The following is a 17,916-nucleotide window of genomic DNA, read 5'->3' as shown; positions in this document are numbered from 1 at the left end:
GGCACTGCCGAGTCGGCAGAGATAAAATGTCAAGCGAGATGTTTATGAATTCGTAGTGAGCGGAGTTCGTTGGCCGAGTTAGCAAAATGCTGATACCGTTTCGATGTCCAGGACACGATTATATGACTGGGTGTCATAATGAAAGGCACATTCTAGTGATTGTAAGCTAATGTCGTGTGCTTTAGACTTGTTTAAGTAGAATTGAACAGCTCAGAGGAGATATATCCACCAGAATGCATCTCATTGTCGTAACGGATGAAATGACTTTGTGTCTGTAAGCCCATTTTTTTTAAGTTACTTCTACGACTCGTGCTGCGCAAGCTGCGCAGTATACATGTATTATCAGATGATCAGGATTTGGGTGCATTTGAAAATTTCGTCACTGAATTTGCTTGTATGCGTTATGGTTGAAGGTATTAGAGGCTTTCTCAGCAAATGTAGACCCAATTAATGCTTCTCAAACGAAAGTGACGGCTGCATATCGAACATGATATATTTGAAAAGTCTTAAAAGCAAAACTGAACGCTTGATTATACCGGTGATGCTAAAATACACTCAGATGCTCTCTTCATCTTTTCAATTTCGGTGCTGTTGTGTTTCAACAGCAGGTGTTTCTCGGCTCGAGTGCTCTTTGTCTGCGCCCTTAAGTCGTTCATAACTTGAGAGCCTGTGGAAAATACACGTTCCTGAAAAGCTGTTGATGCCTCTTTCCCTAGCCGAAGGCGCGCCATCGTTGCAATTACCGGATACTCTACCGCACCTATTTCTCGAAACCACTGGAGTAAGTCGATGTGCTCATGAAGCCCGATAAGGCTCCAGCATATTTTTGCTGTCACTTCACCGTTGTGACCTGGATGAGCTTCGGCTAAGTCGCGTTCTCTTCGTGAGTTGTTTTGTACTCATCCCCCCGTTACTCTGTTCGTATGCGATTTTAACCCATTTTTCCTGCCGCGTCATCCACTGGTGTCGTTACGATGTTGTATGGATAACCGCATCTAGCCAGCCACTTAAACACCACAACTCCTGCCTGACGGCTAGTCACACGAAAATGATCTGCAATTATTCGAATCTTTGTTAAACTTCCTTGACTTGAAGTTCTCTTGTCACTTTCTCGCGTATTTTCCACTGGGCCGACACGTTTTCCAAGAGCTGATTCTATTGCTCTTTCTCCCGATAAAATTGTTTTTTCAGAGCGCTGAACTTGCATCTTTTTTTTTTCACCGACGAGTAGGTGGCGTGGGTGTTGGCCAGCTAAATGCTTCCACGCGTTGGTACTGTGTTGAATTCTGCACAGTGACGACATCCATGAATCTGGATCACGTAATTTGCGGCTCTTGGTTTCTTCGGCGCACACTAAGCAAATATGTGTGAGCGATTTATCGCTCTTTGATGCCTTGACAGGTTGACGAAGTTGTCGGATGTAGTCCCATACAGGTGTAGGACCGTTTTTAGGACATACTTCACAGATGTTGGTATACCGTAAATGTCTACAATTTGACTTGGTTCGTCGGAAGAACGCGCTGGAAGTTGTGCAAGTTGAATTGTCGTTCCTTGGGATTCGTCTTCGTCCTCGGTATCGTCGCAGCCTTGGATGACGATTGGAGCGCTAACTGTCCCTGCTGTAAAAGTATCTCGGCACTTGCTGCTGCATAGTCTACCAAAACGCACGAGTTTTTTAGTTGACCTGTCATCCATCAGGATAATGCATACCTTGTGCTAAGCTCTCCTGTGTAAACCTCGTTGGCGTAAATGTGGTGTACTCCCTTACCACACACGGTACATGGATCAGTCATAATACCAGGGTCCATACTACACCTATAATACGCGCATCTCCCGCCACTGGGAGTACCCAGCGATAAGCTCATCCGTTTCAGTAACTCGCGGATTCCAAAGTGATTGATGCTGGCCATTGAATTTTGAACCAATTTCGAGAAGATGATATTATAAATGTAAGGTTTTGAAGGACACTCTCGGACATCTGGTCCTTCTAAAATCGTACTTAAATGAAAAAATATCATAAAATATCATCTAGTATCTAATATTTTTTAAATCGCCGAGTTAATATCAGAATATCATATTAGCTTTTGAAAATTTGAGCTACTATTGTTATTTGATATCGAAAATAGTACTATTCTTATCAAAAATATCATATGATATTTGGTTACCATTAGCCCCTGCTCGTATTGGCCTCCGTGGACACCGAGTAAATAAAAGAAAACTCTTGCTACATGTCGTCGGCTTGATAACGTTTGGCGGAAATGACGTATACACGGTCGTCTCCTTTCGCTGAAGTATCGCTTAGATTTTAGCGATGGTCTCCTTGACCAGTACAGGGGAGTTGAGTGTACCGAATGCACTCTTTTCTTTCGCTCGATCGAGATGCTGGCTAGATAATCTCTTGTTTTTCTTGAAGATGTAAACGAGAACGAAGCCACCTACGACCAGCAACAGCAAGGGGACGAGGAAGAGGAGATTCGTTCCGGACGAGGTGGCCTCTGACCTCGCAACAATCTGCTCCGCGTCATCCGGTGCAGTTACTTTCCCTGCCGTGTAGCCACCGTCGCCAGACTTTAGAGTATCGAAGTACTCGTTGACCTCGCTCTCTTGATAATTGGAACTGGCTGCGAAGTTCGATGTCCCCTCTGTGCAATTGCCTGCAACGAGCGACAACGTCTCGGTGAGCGTCTCCCCCGAGATCGCCGTCAATTCGATCTGTACTGCCGACATGTCGACGTTCGACTCATCATTCAGTACGAAGTAGAAGCTTGAATTTACTAAGGACGCGTCGTGGTTTGCAATCTTCATACTTGTCACTCCCGTGACGGTATTCGCTGGCTGTACAGCTAGCCACGATCTTTCGCTTAAGTTATTCGTACAGTACTCAATGTTGCCACTGACGGGGCAGTCCACGAACTTCCACTTGATGTTCTGAGACGAATCGCTACGTGTGAGCTGCTTGAACACGAGCGGAGACAGGCCTAAGCCTTCATCCTCGCACTCGGTACACTGGTCCACGATGTACACAGTTACAGAGCTGGTTCCTCCGCTTGAGACTTCGGCACACCGTCCGCAATTGAGAGTTGAGTCCCATTGATCACTGTTCAAAGCGGCAAAGTAGTTCCCGACCCCGGGGTCGTACATGAAGTTGCAGTGGCCAGACGCAAAGTTTTCGTGTGTGTAGAGCATGCTGTTGCCGCTGTAGTGAGTCTCGCATCTAGTGAGAGCCATGAACAATGCTGCCGTCAATAGGCAGCCTAGTTGAAACATGTTTTTTTTAGTACTGACGCTTCAGGTTTGACTGGTAGCGAGTAGTAACGAGAATGAGCTAAGTGGCACGAATAGGTGGTGTGATAGTGCAGATCAAGCCTCTGCATCTTACACATGTACCCTATACAGTAGAGGCCACTCCAGTTGAGTTTTGGACAGCAGTTCGCTTGGTAACACTCCGGACAGCAATCTGTCAATTACCTCGCTCTTAAAGCGACTGACGTCAGCTATTAGCTGCTGTCTTGGCTACATGTTATTATTATTAATAATACAACTCGTGCACGCCGTGCTGAACGAAACGAACCTGTCCAGCTGTGCTAAGCTTATTCGGTCAGCCGGATCATAGATGATGCCGGAGGCGACTCCTCGACGACCAGCTTCGGCTGCGGTGGTATCTTCGAAGAGATTGGCCGATGGTAAGGTGGAGGGTATGGTCCAAGCTGCACATAGGCACTTGGCTGATCGTCCGCATAGTCAACGAAGACGCAGAGATAACCAGGACGATGCTGGTTTGAGGTCTGAAGTGGTGAGACTGGCAGACCACATGGACAGCTTTCCGCTTGTGCCGTTGCCGGTCATTCCGCAGCTCAGTATCAGAGACCTTGAGAAGGTTCAGCGTGGCCTCGATGAACTACTCGAGTCCTTAAGCTCGCATGAAAGCGACCAACAACTCGGTAGATATGCAATTCGACAGTTGGCGCTAGTACAGCGGCATCTAACACAACAACGAGCTCAGGAACGGGTCTTTCAGATGTTGCGAGGCGATGTGTCTGTAACTCTAGCACCGATTGCAGCGAACACGTTGAAGAGGAGTTCGTCAGCGGATACGGTGAAGATTACGCCTCGATCAGCATCCACTCCGACCTCAATTTGTCACCAGACGAGTAAAGTGAGAGCCAATGAGGCAGCGAGTTTGCATTGGAAGAGTAAGAAGGCAGCCGTCGAGATGGCTCGAGCTATGGTACATGCCAACGCGATGAAGAAAACTACATCCATTTCTACAGGTTTTATGATATCTGCTGGAGATAATGCGTCGAGAAAGAGAAGACGACCGCGTGTGGTGAAGAGGACGCCAGAGGAAGAAGCGAAGTATAAAGCGCAACAACTTGAGCGCGAGCGAGAGAACCGACGACAAGCTGCCTATCAACGATTACAGGCGAGACGAGAACTGCAAGCGAAGAAGAAACAGGAGCACAAGAAGCAGAAGAAAGACGAAGATACAGACAGCAGATGTACTGGAGACGTATGTGGAAAGCAGGAGGTTGACAGTGGTAGCGACGATGAGAGCGAAGCGAGTGACGTCAGTAATTGTTCCGAAAGTGACGAGGCCAATGAAAAGGCAATTTTAGCGCTAGAGGTGCAGATCGAGTCTTCAGTGGGTGAAGTAGAGAGCAGTCCGAGGACGGATAGAAGCGGCGATAGCGATGGTGATGCAAGTAAAGACGTTGAGGAGAATTGCAGTCTTCAGAAAGATAAAGACGAAGATCTAGAAGCTCCAGAATGTCACTCAAGTCGAAGTACAATACCTGATCAAGTACCAGAGAACTCGACTACAGTGATCGAAAACTTCGAAACGTCTTCGAAAGACATCGTGTCCTCGATTGATTCTACGTTTAAGGACGTGGAAGGCACGGATGAATTCAAGAATGTGAGTCTACAAGAGGCTGAGAAAAGTAAAGCGACTTTTGAGGCGAAAATGGAGCAGCCGCAGTGCGAAAATGAAACAACTGTCTTTGATCTGCAGAGTTTTATGGCTTCACGAGCAGCAGCAAAGCTTGAACAATTACGAGCAGAGAAACAAGCACGCGAAAAGGTTACCCCGACGTTTGAGGTTTCTCCAACCTCTGACGTTCGTACAAGATCTGCTAGTATATTTACGAACGTAGAGCGCTCGACTGTGTGTGTATCTCGGTCTGAAGCTAGTGACGATAAAGAAGCAACCAAGCGTTTTGACAAATCACAAGCTAATACCCCGACCAAACCCCTCGACTCTAGTGATGATAGAGCAATTGACAAGCCATGTTCGTGGATAGAAGAAGTCCGCCAGAGTGCTGAAGTCATCAGAGCCAATTCTCCTGAACAGAAAGAGCTCGGTGGACAAGCTCTTACACTTCCTCGAACTCCAGTGGCCGAGTGCAAGGACTACCGCTTCTACTTTCGGAATTTCCACTGTATCCTCACCTCAGTTTTCGAACAATGTCGTGGTAACTCTCCCACTTCGTCCACCTCTTCACTGTACCACCGTCCAATTGGTGCAACTGGCGAACACACGATGCGGTTGCAGCAGAAACTGTACGAGAGCTGGCAGAGTATCATGCAGGACTACGCTACAGTGTTTGGTCCTAGGATTGTAGCTCCAGAAGGCATGGTGCCTATTGCAGCAGCTAAACCATGGGCGCCACACTACCGAATCAACTCAATAGCACGTAAAGAAGTGGCAGAGATTGTGACACAAGCTCTATTGCGCTTAGGTGGAGGGTGGGAGGATCATCCCTCCGGACTTGGACTCAAAACGACGTGGAACTTACTCTGGACCTGGAGTAAGCCACGCGTTGAACGTCAGACGCTGTTAGTGTGGCAAAAAGTCAACCATTTCCAACATGCGAAAGCTCTTACTCGTAAAGATTGTTTGAAGAAACATATCGGGAAATACTTGTCTGCAGGTGGGAAGCTTCGACAAGCTTTTGATATTATCCCACCGACTTTTCTCCTACCAAAAGAATATGTGAGTTTCGTGCAGGCATTTCAAGAACGTAGTGAACGTTTGAGACGTAATGGGGTATCGGAAGCGAAGAATATCTGGATTATGAAGCCGGTAGCGTTGTCTCGTGGACGTGGCATCTCGTTAGTGAACGATCTGAGTCAAGTCATCTATGGCGAACAAGTGATTATCCAAGAGTACATAGCTGCTCCTAGATTACTAGATGGCTTCAAGTTCGATCTGCGTTTGTATGTGTTAGTGACGTCGTTCAACCCTCTTGAGGCGTTTCTCTACGATGAGGGCTTTGTTCGTCTCTGTACTCGACCATATGAGGACAGTGACATCAGCAACATCTTCGTCCACTTGACTAACAGTAGTATCCAGAAAGAGAACCAAGAAGCGATCACTGGTACATGTACCATGAACGAAGAGAAGAGTGAAGCTTCTCAAAAAGACACTGGAGGTACAAAGACAACGCTAGCGTATCTTTGGAGACGACTTGCAGCCGAGGGGGTGGACGTGGAACAAGTCAAACGTAGTATCGAAGAGGTAGTGCTGAAGGCTCTTCTTTGTGGGGAAGACCACATCCCGTTCCAAGTCAACAGCTTTGACCTTCTAGGATACGATATCCTCTTGGATGCCGACCTGCGACCTTGGCTTATTGAGATCAACTCGTCTCCATCCATGGCACGAGATATCGATCTGGACTACCAGGTGAAGGATGCGATGATGCTAGATACGTTGCGTGTGGTAGACCCTCTCCACTTTAATCGAGCCAAATTAGCAGAGGTTATTGCACGACGACAGCGCGATCAAGAGGAAGAGAAGAGACGACCACATGCAAATACACGTCATCCTCGAGAGACCGAGGAACTGGCAGCAAGACAGTTGAATGAAGACTTGACTGCCATCTTGCGTGGTAAAGTACCTAGAGCGTACGGAGAAATGCCGGAGGATATTGGCAACTACCGAAGACTGTGTCCACATACAAACATCTATAACCAGCTCGTCAAGCTCAAGCGGAGCTGCTTGCGAGCTAAAGCGTAAGAATTGTAGTGGAGGCTGTAGCGATATTGATAGTTAACCAATCAGATCACGTGTTTAAGTCCACTTCAACAAAGTGTTTCGAGAAGTATCGCCTATGTAAAATGGCACATTACCTGTAACATTCATCGGAATGTTACCTCGGTGGTATTCATACTTGAAACGATTCCAAGTCGTACAAAAACTGAAGCAAACACGTTCTTGTTGCAGTAAAAATGGCTATCACTATTCCCTGGTCGAGCTCGAACATGTAGCCTGTACATTATTGGCTGTAATATTCCTCGTAAGAAGGACTTTATTCTCTGACTTTTATACAGTGTTAGGAGGCGAGTCATTCTGGCCCAAAACTACTTTAATTTCTTATACTCAGATCTCAAACTAATTCAGCTCAAAACCTCAATAATTGACTTGAGACTTCATACACCTGTTATATAAGATCTACATGGGATGGGACCCGGGTACGAAACAGTAGGCACAAATAAGCCTCGAAATACTATACCAACAACTTTAGTACACCTGATACTCGGTGCTTATACTGAGTTTATAATTTTATTTTACCGATATGGGACCCTTGTGTCACATTATCCATACAGCACCGATAAGCTGCAGCCCTTGATCACGCAATGGTGATTACGAGAGCTTCTTAAACAATCATTTTTACGGATTATTTTTCCGTGATCTCGATGAGTATCTGATCGAGAAACTGGAAAAAAGTTCTGACGCCACCAGTTCTTTATCATTTCGCAATTCACGAAATTAACTTCAGCAGCGCCAGTCATGTGCTCCTTCCAAGTTCTAGTCGTCACATTGGTCCTTCTCCTAACCAGTAGTGAGGCTGCCAATGATCCTTCGAAGATCTCGACGTTGCCCTCGCGTGAATTGTCTCTCTCGAGCAATCCGGTCACCCGCAGCCAAAGGCGATCGCTGCGAATTGACACAATATCGACGAAGACTCGTCGGAAAGAGGCGCCTTGAAGTCTACGAAGGCATATTTGTGGGCGGAATTCGGGGCATCCGATGACTACGTCAGGAAGGCATTGAAGCTCACTGCTCTTGACGATACCGCCGTCAGGAGCAACAAGTACTACGCTGCGTATGCCAACAGAGCTGAATATCTAAAGATTACCAAGTGGCTCCAGGAAAAGTAAACTATGCCCCAAGCCTGGACGAGACTCAACCTAAACAAATTGACTGAGCCGGATGTGAAGGAAAAATTTCAAAGTCTTCTAAAAACTGATGGCTTCAAAACATACGCACGCTTCGTGAAACATTTCACCCAAGACACAGTTTCAGCTCTGAAAAATGGTTATAACCCTGGCCGTGTGATCGTCGAAAGAGGGGGCCCAGATGCGGAGATGAGGCGAGAGCGCTCATCATGGCCAGAATGGGGATAAAGGACGAGCATGCAAAAGTTCTTCTGGGTTTAACCGATCATGACCGCTATATGAAACCACTGGAAGGGCTGAAACTAAAAACACATACGGACTACAGATTTTTCGAGATTTTTCTAAAAGGAAAAAAATCACCACAAACTCAATAAGTGAGTACGGTCGGGGACTCTATCAGTGGTCAGCGTTTAAAATTAACTAGTAGTAAGTTAGTACAGGGCTCATGGACAGTGTTGACTTGGTACTGTACCTGCTGGAGATGGTCTTAAACTGTTAAATAATCGCAGCTCTTACCCCAATCTAACGTTTCCTTATAATTAACAAATTCGCTAACATAAAGTCTTTTGCGACTTTATATTGTGCTGAAACGCTCAAAAAGGTAACTCAAGTTTGCCAACGCTTCGACGGAATCTCCTTATTTCAATTTAAATGAGTTGGATGAATGGAAACATCAACTTAAACTTCAGTCTCTGCGACTTAAGTGACAGCCGTCGAATTCAACTTAGTCATCCGTCGACGTAGAATTGGTGAACAAGCGCGGGGTCGCACGAGGAGGGATACCTAGCGCCGAAGGAGACAAGGTAAACGTCCTCGAAGGAATATGAGCGGTTGCCATTGGACGGGGAGCAGGCGCCATCACCACTGGATATGCCGCGCTGATAAGGCCAACGGTATGACCAGCTGCGGACGCGGGGTCGCCACTGGCAGCAGACGCGAGAATGTTCACCGCGTGGGATACCACCGCCCGGTTCGTTGCAAGATTCCCCAACGTACCTGTACCAGTACCGCCGTCTTGCTCAAGTTGCTCGAGAATCAGATCAGCAGCAGCCTTATTCGCCTCCGGATGGCTAGCCAACATCTCCTTGATGACCTTTGCGAGCTGCGCGCGGTCGCTCTTCGACAAAACAATTGTGCTCTTGCTCACGAGTACGTTGTTGTTCTTGGCGTCAATCGTATTGGTGATCACACCATCACCACGAAAATGGGTGCCCATGGCATGGTTGTCGACGTTTAGGGACGTCGGTTCGTCCGCCGACACCAGCGACACAAGGTAGGCAAGCGCAAAAGTAAGAGCAGCGATCTTCATAATAGCTTAGCGGTGGCTGGTTGGGGTCCAATCGAACAATGCCGGCGTCGTATTCGTTTGACGCTACCTAGAGCTTCTAGGCGCGCGAATCTAAGAAAGAACGCACGGAGAGGTAGCGCAACAAAACTACAGAATCAGGAAATTCGGGTGAATGGTGACGCATTTACTGCGAAAGCAACAACTTGAGTTTGCTTCCATCACAAAGGTTGAAGTTGCCGTCATTGGCTTGATTTTAATGAAATCACTTAAAAAAGGCGTAAGTTTGCCAAGTTTTTTTGAATCGCAATTTGCTATTCGTTTGTCTTTATGCTAAAAAGCCTAGCAAAATCGAGGAAAAGGTATAGGTATTTTTTCAGACTTATCGATAAACTGCAGTCGGCATCGCAATTCGACTCAATTATCTGCCTCACAAACCGATTTACGTCTTCCGCGAAACTGCACAAGCAAGGACGGCTACCATGAAGGTCACCGCTCTTGCCGTCACTATGCTCGTTGCCGTCGCAGGAATCGTGTCCGCCAGCGACTGCCAATCTGCTCCAAGAGCACTCGCCGATACTATTGCTGAACCTGCTAGGGAGCAATGCATTCCAGGCTGTTGGTGTCCATGCTGTTGCGATGCTGTTGGTGCTGTCAGCAAGACGTAAGCGGACTATAACGGCAGCCTCTCATCGACCACCGATTTAGTTTAGTATTGGCCCCTTTTAATTTCAAAAAATGTTGCGCTGCGTTAACATTTTTTTCTGTCTGGAGTCGTATTCTTAACCCAGTGCGTGTACTACAGTCATCTAAATGCTAGGCAAAACAAATAAAATACCTCGTTTGTTGTCTAGTTTTACTAAGTCAAACACTGCTGGAGCGTATCTACTGGATATATAGTCCATCAGAGGAGTTCTTGTGTAACACACTCCTTGTATTTGTAGAGGATATTTATCTCTCATAGCTGTTTCATTATTTTCATTTTTTTAATTAAAATAATTTCGACGCATGCGCCTGGGAACGCATTGTGTTGTGTTAAAATCTTCTTCGAGGATTGAAAATACGATGTCAGCCTTTTCTAATAGGCTACCCTGTCCAACTTGTTCATTTTAAACTGTCATGATCTACCCGAACACATGAATTCCCACAGTCTGTAGGGGCCACACGAACAAATGCATTAATGAGAGCTTATGCAATGACCATCAGTTCGATCCGAAAAGGGAGAGGAGAGCGGTGCCCCTTTTAATGGTCATACAATTGGCTACAGTAAGGTAGTGTCAATTTCCCCGATGGACTTGCCACCATGTTTGCCGAGAGGGTGGTGACGGACTCCTTGCAGATCCTGGTGTAGGTCTTGTACGCTTCGGAAACCTTGCGACCGTAAAACTGGATTGTGAGTGCATACGTGCCAGATCGGTACATGTGTGTAGCTCCACCGGCAGGGAATGAGAGCTGAGCTGGCGTGGGACTTGGCCAACACGAGCGGCAACGCGGGTGATGGCTCGGACACGTCTTCGGTTGATACACAGGCTGGTCGTCCCCCACGCGAGATGTACACGGCGGCTGGAATGTTTGCGGGGAGGTTCATCCTAGCTTGAAGGAGAGTGCGAACTCCGAACACGGTGCACAAAAACCGATTGCTAGAGTGAGATAGCATTTTTGTTGTTGAAGCCCCATCTTGCTTTGTCTTGGACCCCGTCAAGCGAATCCATACGGCCTGATCGTGTGACGGACGCGGAGTCGGCTGTCCAGCGGTATCCACAACTACGATGTCTTAAGCTCGGCGCGCGAACCACTTGAAGGATCCACCCTGGATGGCCACGATCTTTGAGCGTCTCAGAAGAAAGAAGAACGCCAAGCACACTAAGCGTCCGTTTCAGCCACAACATCAGGAGGTGGGAGGTCGCTGAAGTATATTAGATTTACGATGTTCAACTGAGGGTTGTGCAGGATAAGCCACCACCAGATCAAGTCTTTTCGCAATGTATATGTCACGGTGATGCACTCAAATTGACGGAGCTGGGCCTCGCGGTGGCGGAGACGCAGTAGGAACGGTCGTGCGGCCCCAATGCAGGTCGCTACATGCCGTAAGCTGCCAACCCTTGTGGGTCATCGTCGAGGAGCAGTGAGCAGATGCGACAATCTTGCGTGCCTTTTGGATCTTGGAAACGGGTAGTGCGACCACTCCATCGACGGAGTCGAACTCAAATTTGACAACACACTGGCGTGTCTTCCACTCAGTGAACTTCTCAGGGTTGATGGCGTCAGCGCCCAGAATGGCCACCATGGCGTAGCGGAGGGAGCGGTCCATGTCGGAACACGTCATTCCTACGTCCGCAGCTACGTTGATGTGGTAATCCACTCAGTGATAGCTAAAGAAACCGACCAAGGAAGCTGCGTTCGTATGATAGCCATGAACGTGAGAGATCGCTCCGCCGAAGATCTCGCAGAATCCGAGAGAGCCTGTCATCCCGAAAGACGCGGACAGCACGAGCACCAGTGCGTTTTCCTCCTCAGCCAGCCCGGCAAACAGGTAGATGCTGTCGTGAATGCTGATATTACGAAAGTCCGTAGCCGCGTCGTCCGCCATCACGTATACGGCTACACCGGGGAATGATAGCTTCGTTTTTAAAATCTCCGGGGCTACCGCGTCGCAATGGACGTAATCAGGCTTTGTAATGCTGTCTTGATCGGTGCAATCGCTGATCGATGTTCCTTCAGAGTATGGCAGATCGTGGATCGTACGGCCGGAAATCTTAGTGCCCTCGCTGCCCTTGTCTACGACGCAGAAGGGGCCATTGATTACTCTGGCCACTGCTTCAGAAAATCTATGTCGAGGACCGGCCACCTACATGATTCTTGCTTGTTTCTGATATTCTTGCGCGGGATGTTGATCCTGTCCCGAGCAGAACTATAATTTACTGGCCGAACATACTTCCGAGGTGGAGTTTCTAAAAGCTCAACTTCAACGCCTTCTCGAGCAATCTTCTGCACCTGCGCCAAGTGATTGTATTCTTTGCATAGCTCGCCAAGAACCGCTAAGACCAGATTCTTGTTCGGGCGATCGTCCCGCTCCGTTTGCCCCCGAACCAGCTTCACGAACGACGGTAGCGGCAAAACTGAACGGCGTGCGAGTTCCGACCGAGAGCGTTGCTGTGGCTTGTTAAGCAAGTACACAGGTTCATCAGCATCTTCTTGTGTTGTAGGGAAATCAGGCGCTGGTAGCTTTATGCCGACGCTGGTCATGACCTTCCCGAGCGTAGTCGATTGAACTTCTTGGTTCAGGTCCCGTCGCTGGCGTGCGTTCTCATGCATTTGGCCCGCGGCTTGACTTGATACTACAAGGTGGCGTAGGGTTCTTCCGATCCGAAGTATGTTTCCTGTGCCATCTTTGTTAGCCGAGTGTACATTGGCTGGATTTGCTTGACTTGTACCTGAAGTCGAAGGCATGCTTGCAGATACATCAGGATTCATCGAGATTTTGACCTTGGGAGATTTCGTATTATCGCGTCGGTCGTTCTGTCATATTAACTCGCTAGTATACAAATTGTCTGACCTCGATTGGCTGCCCCCTGGGAAGAGTATACTTAGATGAATGTATAAACGACATGGATTGTAGGCCATATACCCGTGGGTGACTATATAGTTGACCCGGACTGTATAGACGAAGACGTCACTTGTCTCGATCCACAGGTTTGGGTGAACCTGGAAGGCGAGGAACCCCGTACATCGGCAGGTGAGGAGAGGATTTCATTAGCGAAACGGAGACCTTTCGAGGCAATTTCTCGCTCGCGCGGCAAAATCAGCCCCCTTTCTCTCCCACCCGCTCCCACCCTAACCTCCTCCCCAATATCTCTTTTTGCGGGGAGGGCGTGTCCTACACAGCTCGCTATGGATGCTCGTAGCCAGGACTTCAGCATAATCTTATGTATTATCCTACCTTATCTGGTTCTCGTACCGAAATAATGTGGAACTACATTCCCCTCGGCCCCATCAGCGACGGTCGCCTTGGTTCGTGTCGTGGGAGCCATACGTGCTGTTCACCCTGTCCTGACGACGCGCAGGTAGCGGATCCGGTCAGTTGTGGACACGCTTCGAGTTGCTGCACCGGTCTCGCAAGCCTCCAGCATATGGCAGCCCCGCCACATTCAGGAGGCAAGGCTCTTGGCCGCGACGACGGAGTGGTATTTGTCGTTGAATAGCACCCGTAATTGCCGAGTTGCGCTCATGGTCACTTTTTCCATTGTCGCGCGTCTCGCGAAATACTTGCTTCTCCTGGACGATTACGCTGACAAGCGCCATAGCCCATCCCGTTGAGTGATACTCAATCACCCGCAGCAATTTACAGAAGCCAGCACTGTGGGTTATCGTCCTGCATGTGCGCCAGTGCTGAGCCCTAGACCTTGTTCACATACAGCAGAGTAAGTTGCACACGCACCGGCGTCGTGTCCGGGTTGGCTGACTTCTTCTTCGACACGAACACTCGCAACCGGCGTCGTGTCCGGGTTGGCTGACTTGTTCTTCGACGCGAACACTCGCAACCGGCTTGTAAACGTTCGCATATAGCTGTACCACACGTCTTGGCCCAGCGCGTTCAGTCCGTGGGTGACATCTAGGAAGTCCTCGTATGAAATGCATTCAGCACCAACGGTATGTAGCCCAGCCGAAGGGCTGAAGTCGCTTGAGAAGTTCGCGCTATTTGAGCCATTTTCTAGGCAAGCCATCTCGCTGCTTTTTTAGTGCATGATCGTCGGCCCGCGAGACCCTATTTGGCCGCTGAAGATGGCCATCTGTACGGCCGGTGTCGCACCAAACTTGACGGACTCTAGCTTTCGTACCCGTAGCACAAACGGCATAGCAGTTGTTGCCGTACCTGTGTCCGTCCCAAAGTCTCGAGCTCAGCCATTACGCTCACGTCAGGAACATTGGGAACTGCAGCAGGTACTGCGTCAGGTTGGTCTTCCGCGAGAAGCGAAGGGGTAGGTGCGCTGCCCGTCGCTGTGCCTCGGCCGAGTTTGAAGGATGCCATGAACGAGTTTAAATCAATGTCGTCGTGATGGCCAGAAACGGGCTCAAACCTCGTAGGTGCCGCGATTTTGCCGATGGCCGATGTCTTCGCAGGCGGTGCAGACTTCTTCGATCTCTTCGGCTTTTGTGGGCCGCCTTCGCTTCCAGGGCTTGGTCTGACGCGTCATCCACACCTTCGTCGGCCTTCTTGCGCCCTGTTTCTAGACGCGTTCGTCGAGGCCATGCGCTTTGTAACCTTCTTCCTGCGCTTCCGGGCTTCGCTCCGCGTGATGCAGCGCGCTGGCTCATACGCAGAGGAGGGAGATCCATCGTACTGCGCACTGAAGCGGTGGTACATGGCTCCACGCCGCCGCTGACATCCACGACGTCGGCTCTACTGGCCGGTGCTTCGCTGTCCGAGGGGCAGTACCTGCCCTGGACGCCAGCGAGTTGGGCGTTTCTGAGGCTTATTGAGCTGTCATTGCGATGTTGAGTTGAAATTCCCCCTTATTTCTTGGCTGCTTGTAGCTTGTTCGTCCAAATCTGAAGTGAGGGATCGCGCCACGTGTGGCCAGCAACAATCGGGGAAAGAGTATATACCGGTAGGTCTGCGGTATGACGGTACTAAACTGATGTAAAAAAAAAACTCCCTTACCATCTCATTTCGATATGGTTTATTGTGCTTTGCAGATGGAATGTCGCTAGGCTTTATGAGCATGGTTGGCGCATAAAAACAGGCGTAAAACTGATAAAGGAAAGGCATATCTGAAATTATTATATCTGCACTCGATTTGCGTGTCAAAAACGCAAAAAGGGTCGTTTAAATGATATCGATGGCGATTTGTCGTTAATCGACCACGAGCGCTAAGTTTGGCCTGTCGTAGCTCCATTAATTAGCCACTCTACACCGGCGGACAGAATACAACTGCCACTTTCCCGCTGCAAGAGCGGTCAGATGACCACAGCTTTTTTTTTACAGTAACGAATTACCTAGCGTTTTTGGCAAAGTTAGGGAGGCAATTGTATTTAGCACTAAAAGTTGGTTTGAGAGCTGGCAGCTTCAATGGACTCCCAAGCTGTTTTGGCACGCTTTTAAGCCCGCGCGCTTCGCACACAGAGCTCAACCACCAAGTGCGCTCTACAGTGTACAGCGCCTTTAAAAAAAAGCTAAAGATAAAGGCTTTTAATCCAGAATACGACGGAATAGCGCTCACCTTTTACAAGCATCACGACAGATGTGATGACACGCTCAGTGTCCTCACCAAATGCAGCCACACCACGAAGTAGAGTTCCATGTAGTACTGATACATTGTTCTGCTACTGCATCTATCAAGCAACAAAGCTGGGGAACCCACTGTACACTCTAACTAGGGAGCAGGACCGACTCCTCATCACATGGCACTTCCTTATACACTACTAACATGTTAGTACATGTACAGGGGGTAGCGGCAATAAGAAAGGGTCAAATAACTAATATCTCTGACATTTTATATTATGTGTTTATACAGGACCTCACTATTTGTACCGAGGAAGTTTTTTTGAAACGAGGTGACATTCACTCTTTTGATTTTAAAAATCAAATTAAGAACCCACTCCTATCCTCAGCATTATGCACTGTGTCTCACTCACCCAGCGTATTCGCCTCACGTAGCTGCAGCAGCTTCATGTCTGCCACCAACACGCCAAGTATTCTGCGTGGAGCCTCAGCAAGCTAGCTGTCTGGGCTCAGTCCGCGTTCGGGCTACCAAAGCCTCCATCCAACGGTGTCGAAGCTGCTGAATAGGGAGGCACAGCTGCTCTCGACATCCATTGACTATTTAGACAGCAAGAAGGCCTCGTCACCCACGTAATTGCTGCTGGAGACGTACTTGGTGGAGCAGCTGGCAGAGTTTGAGTCGCGACGGGCTGCGGTGGCTTGCGCGAGCGTTCGCTGGGATCTTGAAGATACCTCTCGCAAAGTAGCCGGAGTTTACTAAAAGCAGCTGGCAGCATCACTTTATGGCTTGCCACGGCCTCAAGAAGCTATGTTTTGGGGAAATCTAAGGGGCCACGATGGCTGCAGGATATGCCATGTTTGGCTAGATATCACGGCACTGGGAAGGACTGGATGTCAGTGAAGCTTTTCCAAGAGTGGCTACAAATACTAGACAAGGTAGTTGCTGAGCATGGCAGACATATTTTGCTGCCGGATAACGCAACCTATGGACCAAGGGGTCATAGCGTGGTTGAAGCAGCGTTTTATGGCTGCACGGACACAACCTACGTCTACTTGACGGGGACTACAGTATCGTACCATCCGAAGCGCTTCAGTGGATAAGTGATGCCGCGAACGAGTCACCGAATATTAGAAACTAGTGGAGACATGCTAGTTTATACGTAGATGAAGTGAATTTGACGATCTACTCATCCGATCGAGTAAGATATTACATTTTTTTGAAACAGTACATTTGAGACCTCCTCAATTTGTTTGCCTTCAGTACTTAATTCGTTAAACCATTTCTTATTGCACCTACTCCCTACCATGGATCGTTGAAACAAAGCAAATAAAAGCTTACGGGAAGGAAGCAGGGTTCGTAATCGAAATGGATCATCTTTACAATGGGAGACGAACCCTGGTTTTTGCGACTGGACAGTTCCCGTGCAGAACCAGCCCCATTAAAACATGTATTATTATTATTTAATAAGTGAGACGTGTTCACTATCGGATATCAAAACAGTATACTACTGCAAGCTCCGCAGCATTCAGCTTCATTCATTATCTAATCCTTCTCCCAGTGTGACATCGTCTCACACAGGTGCATGGCGAGCCGCAATATTATACTGCTAGTAGCAGTCTGCTACTGCTGCTGAAACACACGCACAACTTCACTTTGAGCAGGGAAAGGCTGCATTTGAAATGAATGCCGGCGGCACTATTAATAAAGAAGCATCTGCGACACTATTCCACAAATTGACTCTTATAATAGCCACATTTAAAAAGAAAAGTTAGCTAGAATTGATAGTAAACAACTAATGTGGTTTCATAAGACTCACGTTTACTCGCGCGAGTTAAGTTGAGTCGAGGGCCGATTCCGATTAAATTGCGCGAGTTAAGTTGAGGCGAGGGTTCATTCACATTAACGCTAATGTGAGTATCATATCAAGGCCACGTCTAAATCCATGGTGATATTACCGGTACATGTACCTCACTTTTCCGCCTGTGCCTGCACTTCGATATCTATTCAGACTAGAGTTGATCTAAAGATTTGCAGTCTTTATAAATAGCTTGATTTCAATACGGGCGATCTGTGAATAACTTTGGGGGCTCAGTGATTATCGTTTCCCAAATCTATCCAGTTGATCTAAAGATTTGCAGTCTTCATAAATATTATTAATAATAGCTTAAGTTCAATACAGTAAGTCTGTGAATAAGTTTGGAGGCTCTGTGATTATCGTCTCCCCTCCCA

The 17,916-nt window shown here is 48.0% G+C and overlaps 2 protein-coding genes across 2 annotated transcripts; one reads left to right on the top strand and one right to left on the bottom strand.

Annotated features, from left to right (window-relative positions):
• Nucleotides 1-5,539: 5,539 nt before the first annotated feature.
• Nucleotides 5,540-7,015, top strand: PITG_07535 (tubulin-tyrosine ligase family; the record flags this gene model as incomplete). The annotated part of the gene is made up of 2 exons (XM_002904477.1): nt 5,540-6,377; nt 6,423-7,015. 2 exons carry the CDS (start codon nt 5,540-5,542, stop codon nt 7,013-7,015), a joined length of 1,431 nt encoding a protein of 476 aa, XP_002904523.1.
• Nucleotides 7,016-8,902: 1,887 nt separating this feature from the next.
• Nucleotides 8,903-9,487, bottom strand: PITG_07534 (uncharacterized protein; the record flags this gene model as incomplete). The annotated part of the gene is made up of 1 exon (XM_002904476.1): nt 8,903-9,487. The coding sequence occupies one exon, from the start codon at nt 9,485-9,487 to the stop codon at nt 8,903-8,905; it is 585 nt and encodes a 194-aa protein (XP_002904522.1).
• Between the last annotated feature and the right edge of the window lie 8,429 nt (nt 9,488-17,916).

This window comes from Phytophthora infestans, genomic scaffold (genome assembly GCF_000142945.1).
Source record: "Phytophthora infestans T30-4 supercont1.11 genomic scaffold, whole genome shotgun sequence".
Lineage (NCBI taxonomy): Eukaryota > Oomycota > Peronosporomycetes > Peronosporales > Peronosporaceae > Phytophthora > Phytophthora infestans.
The sequence above is the reverse complement of the archived record's forward strand: the minus strand, read 5'-3'. Positions and strand labels throughout refer to the sequence as shown.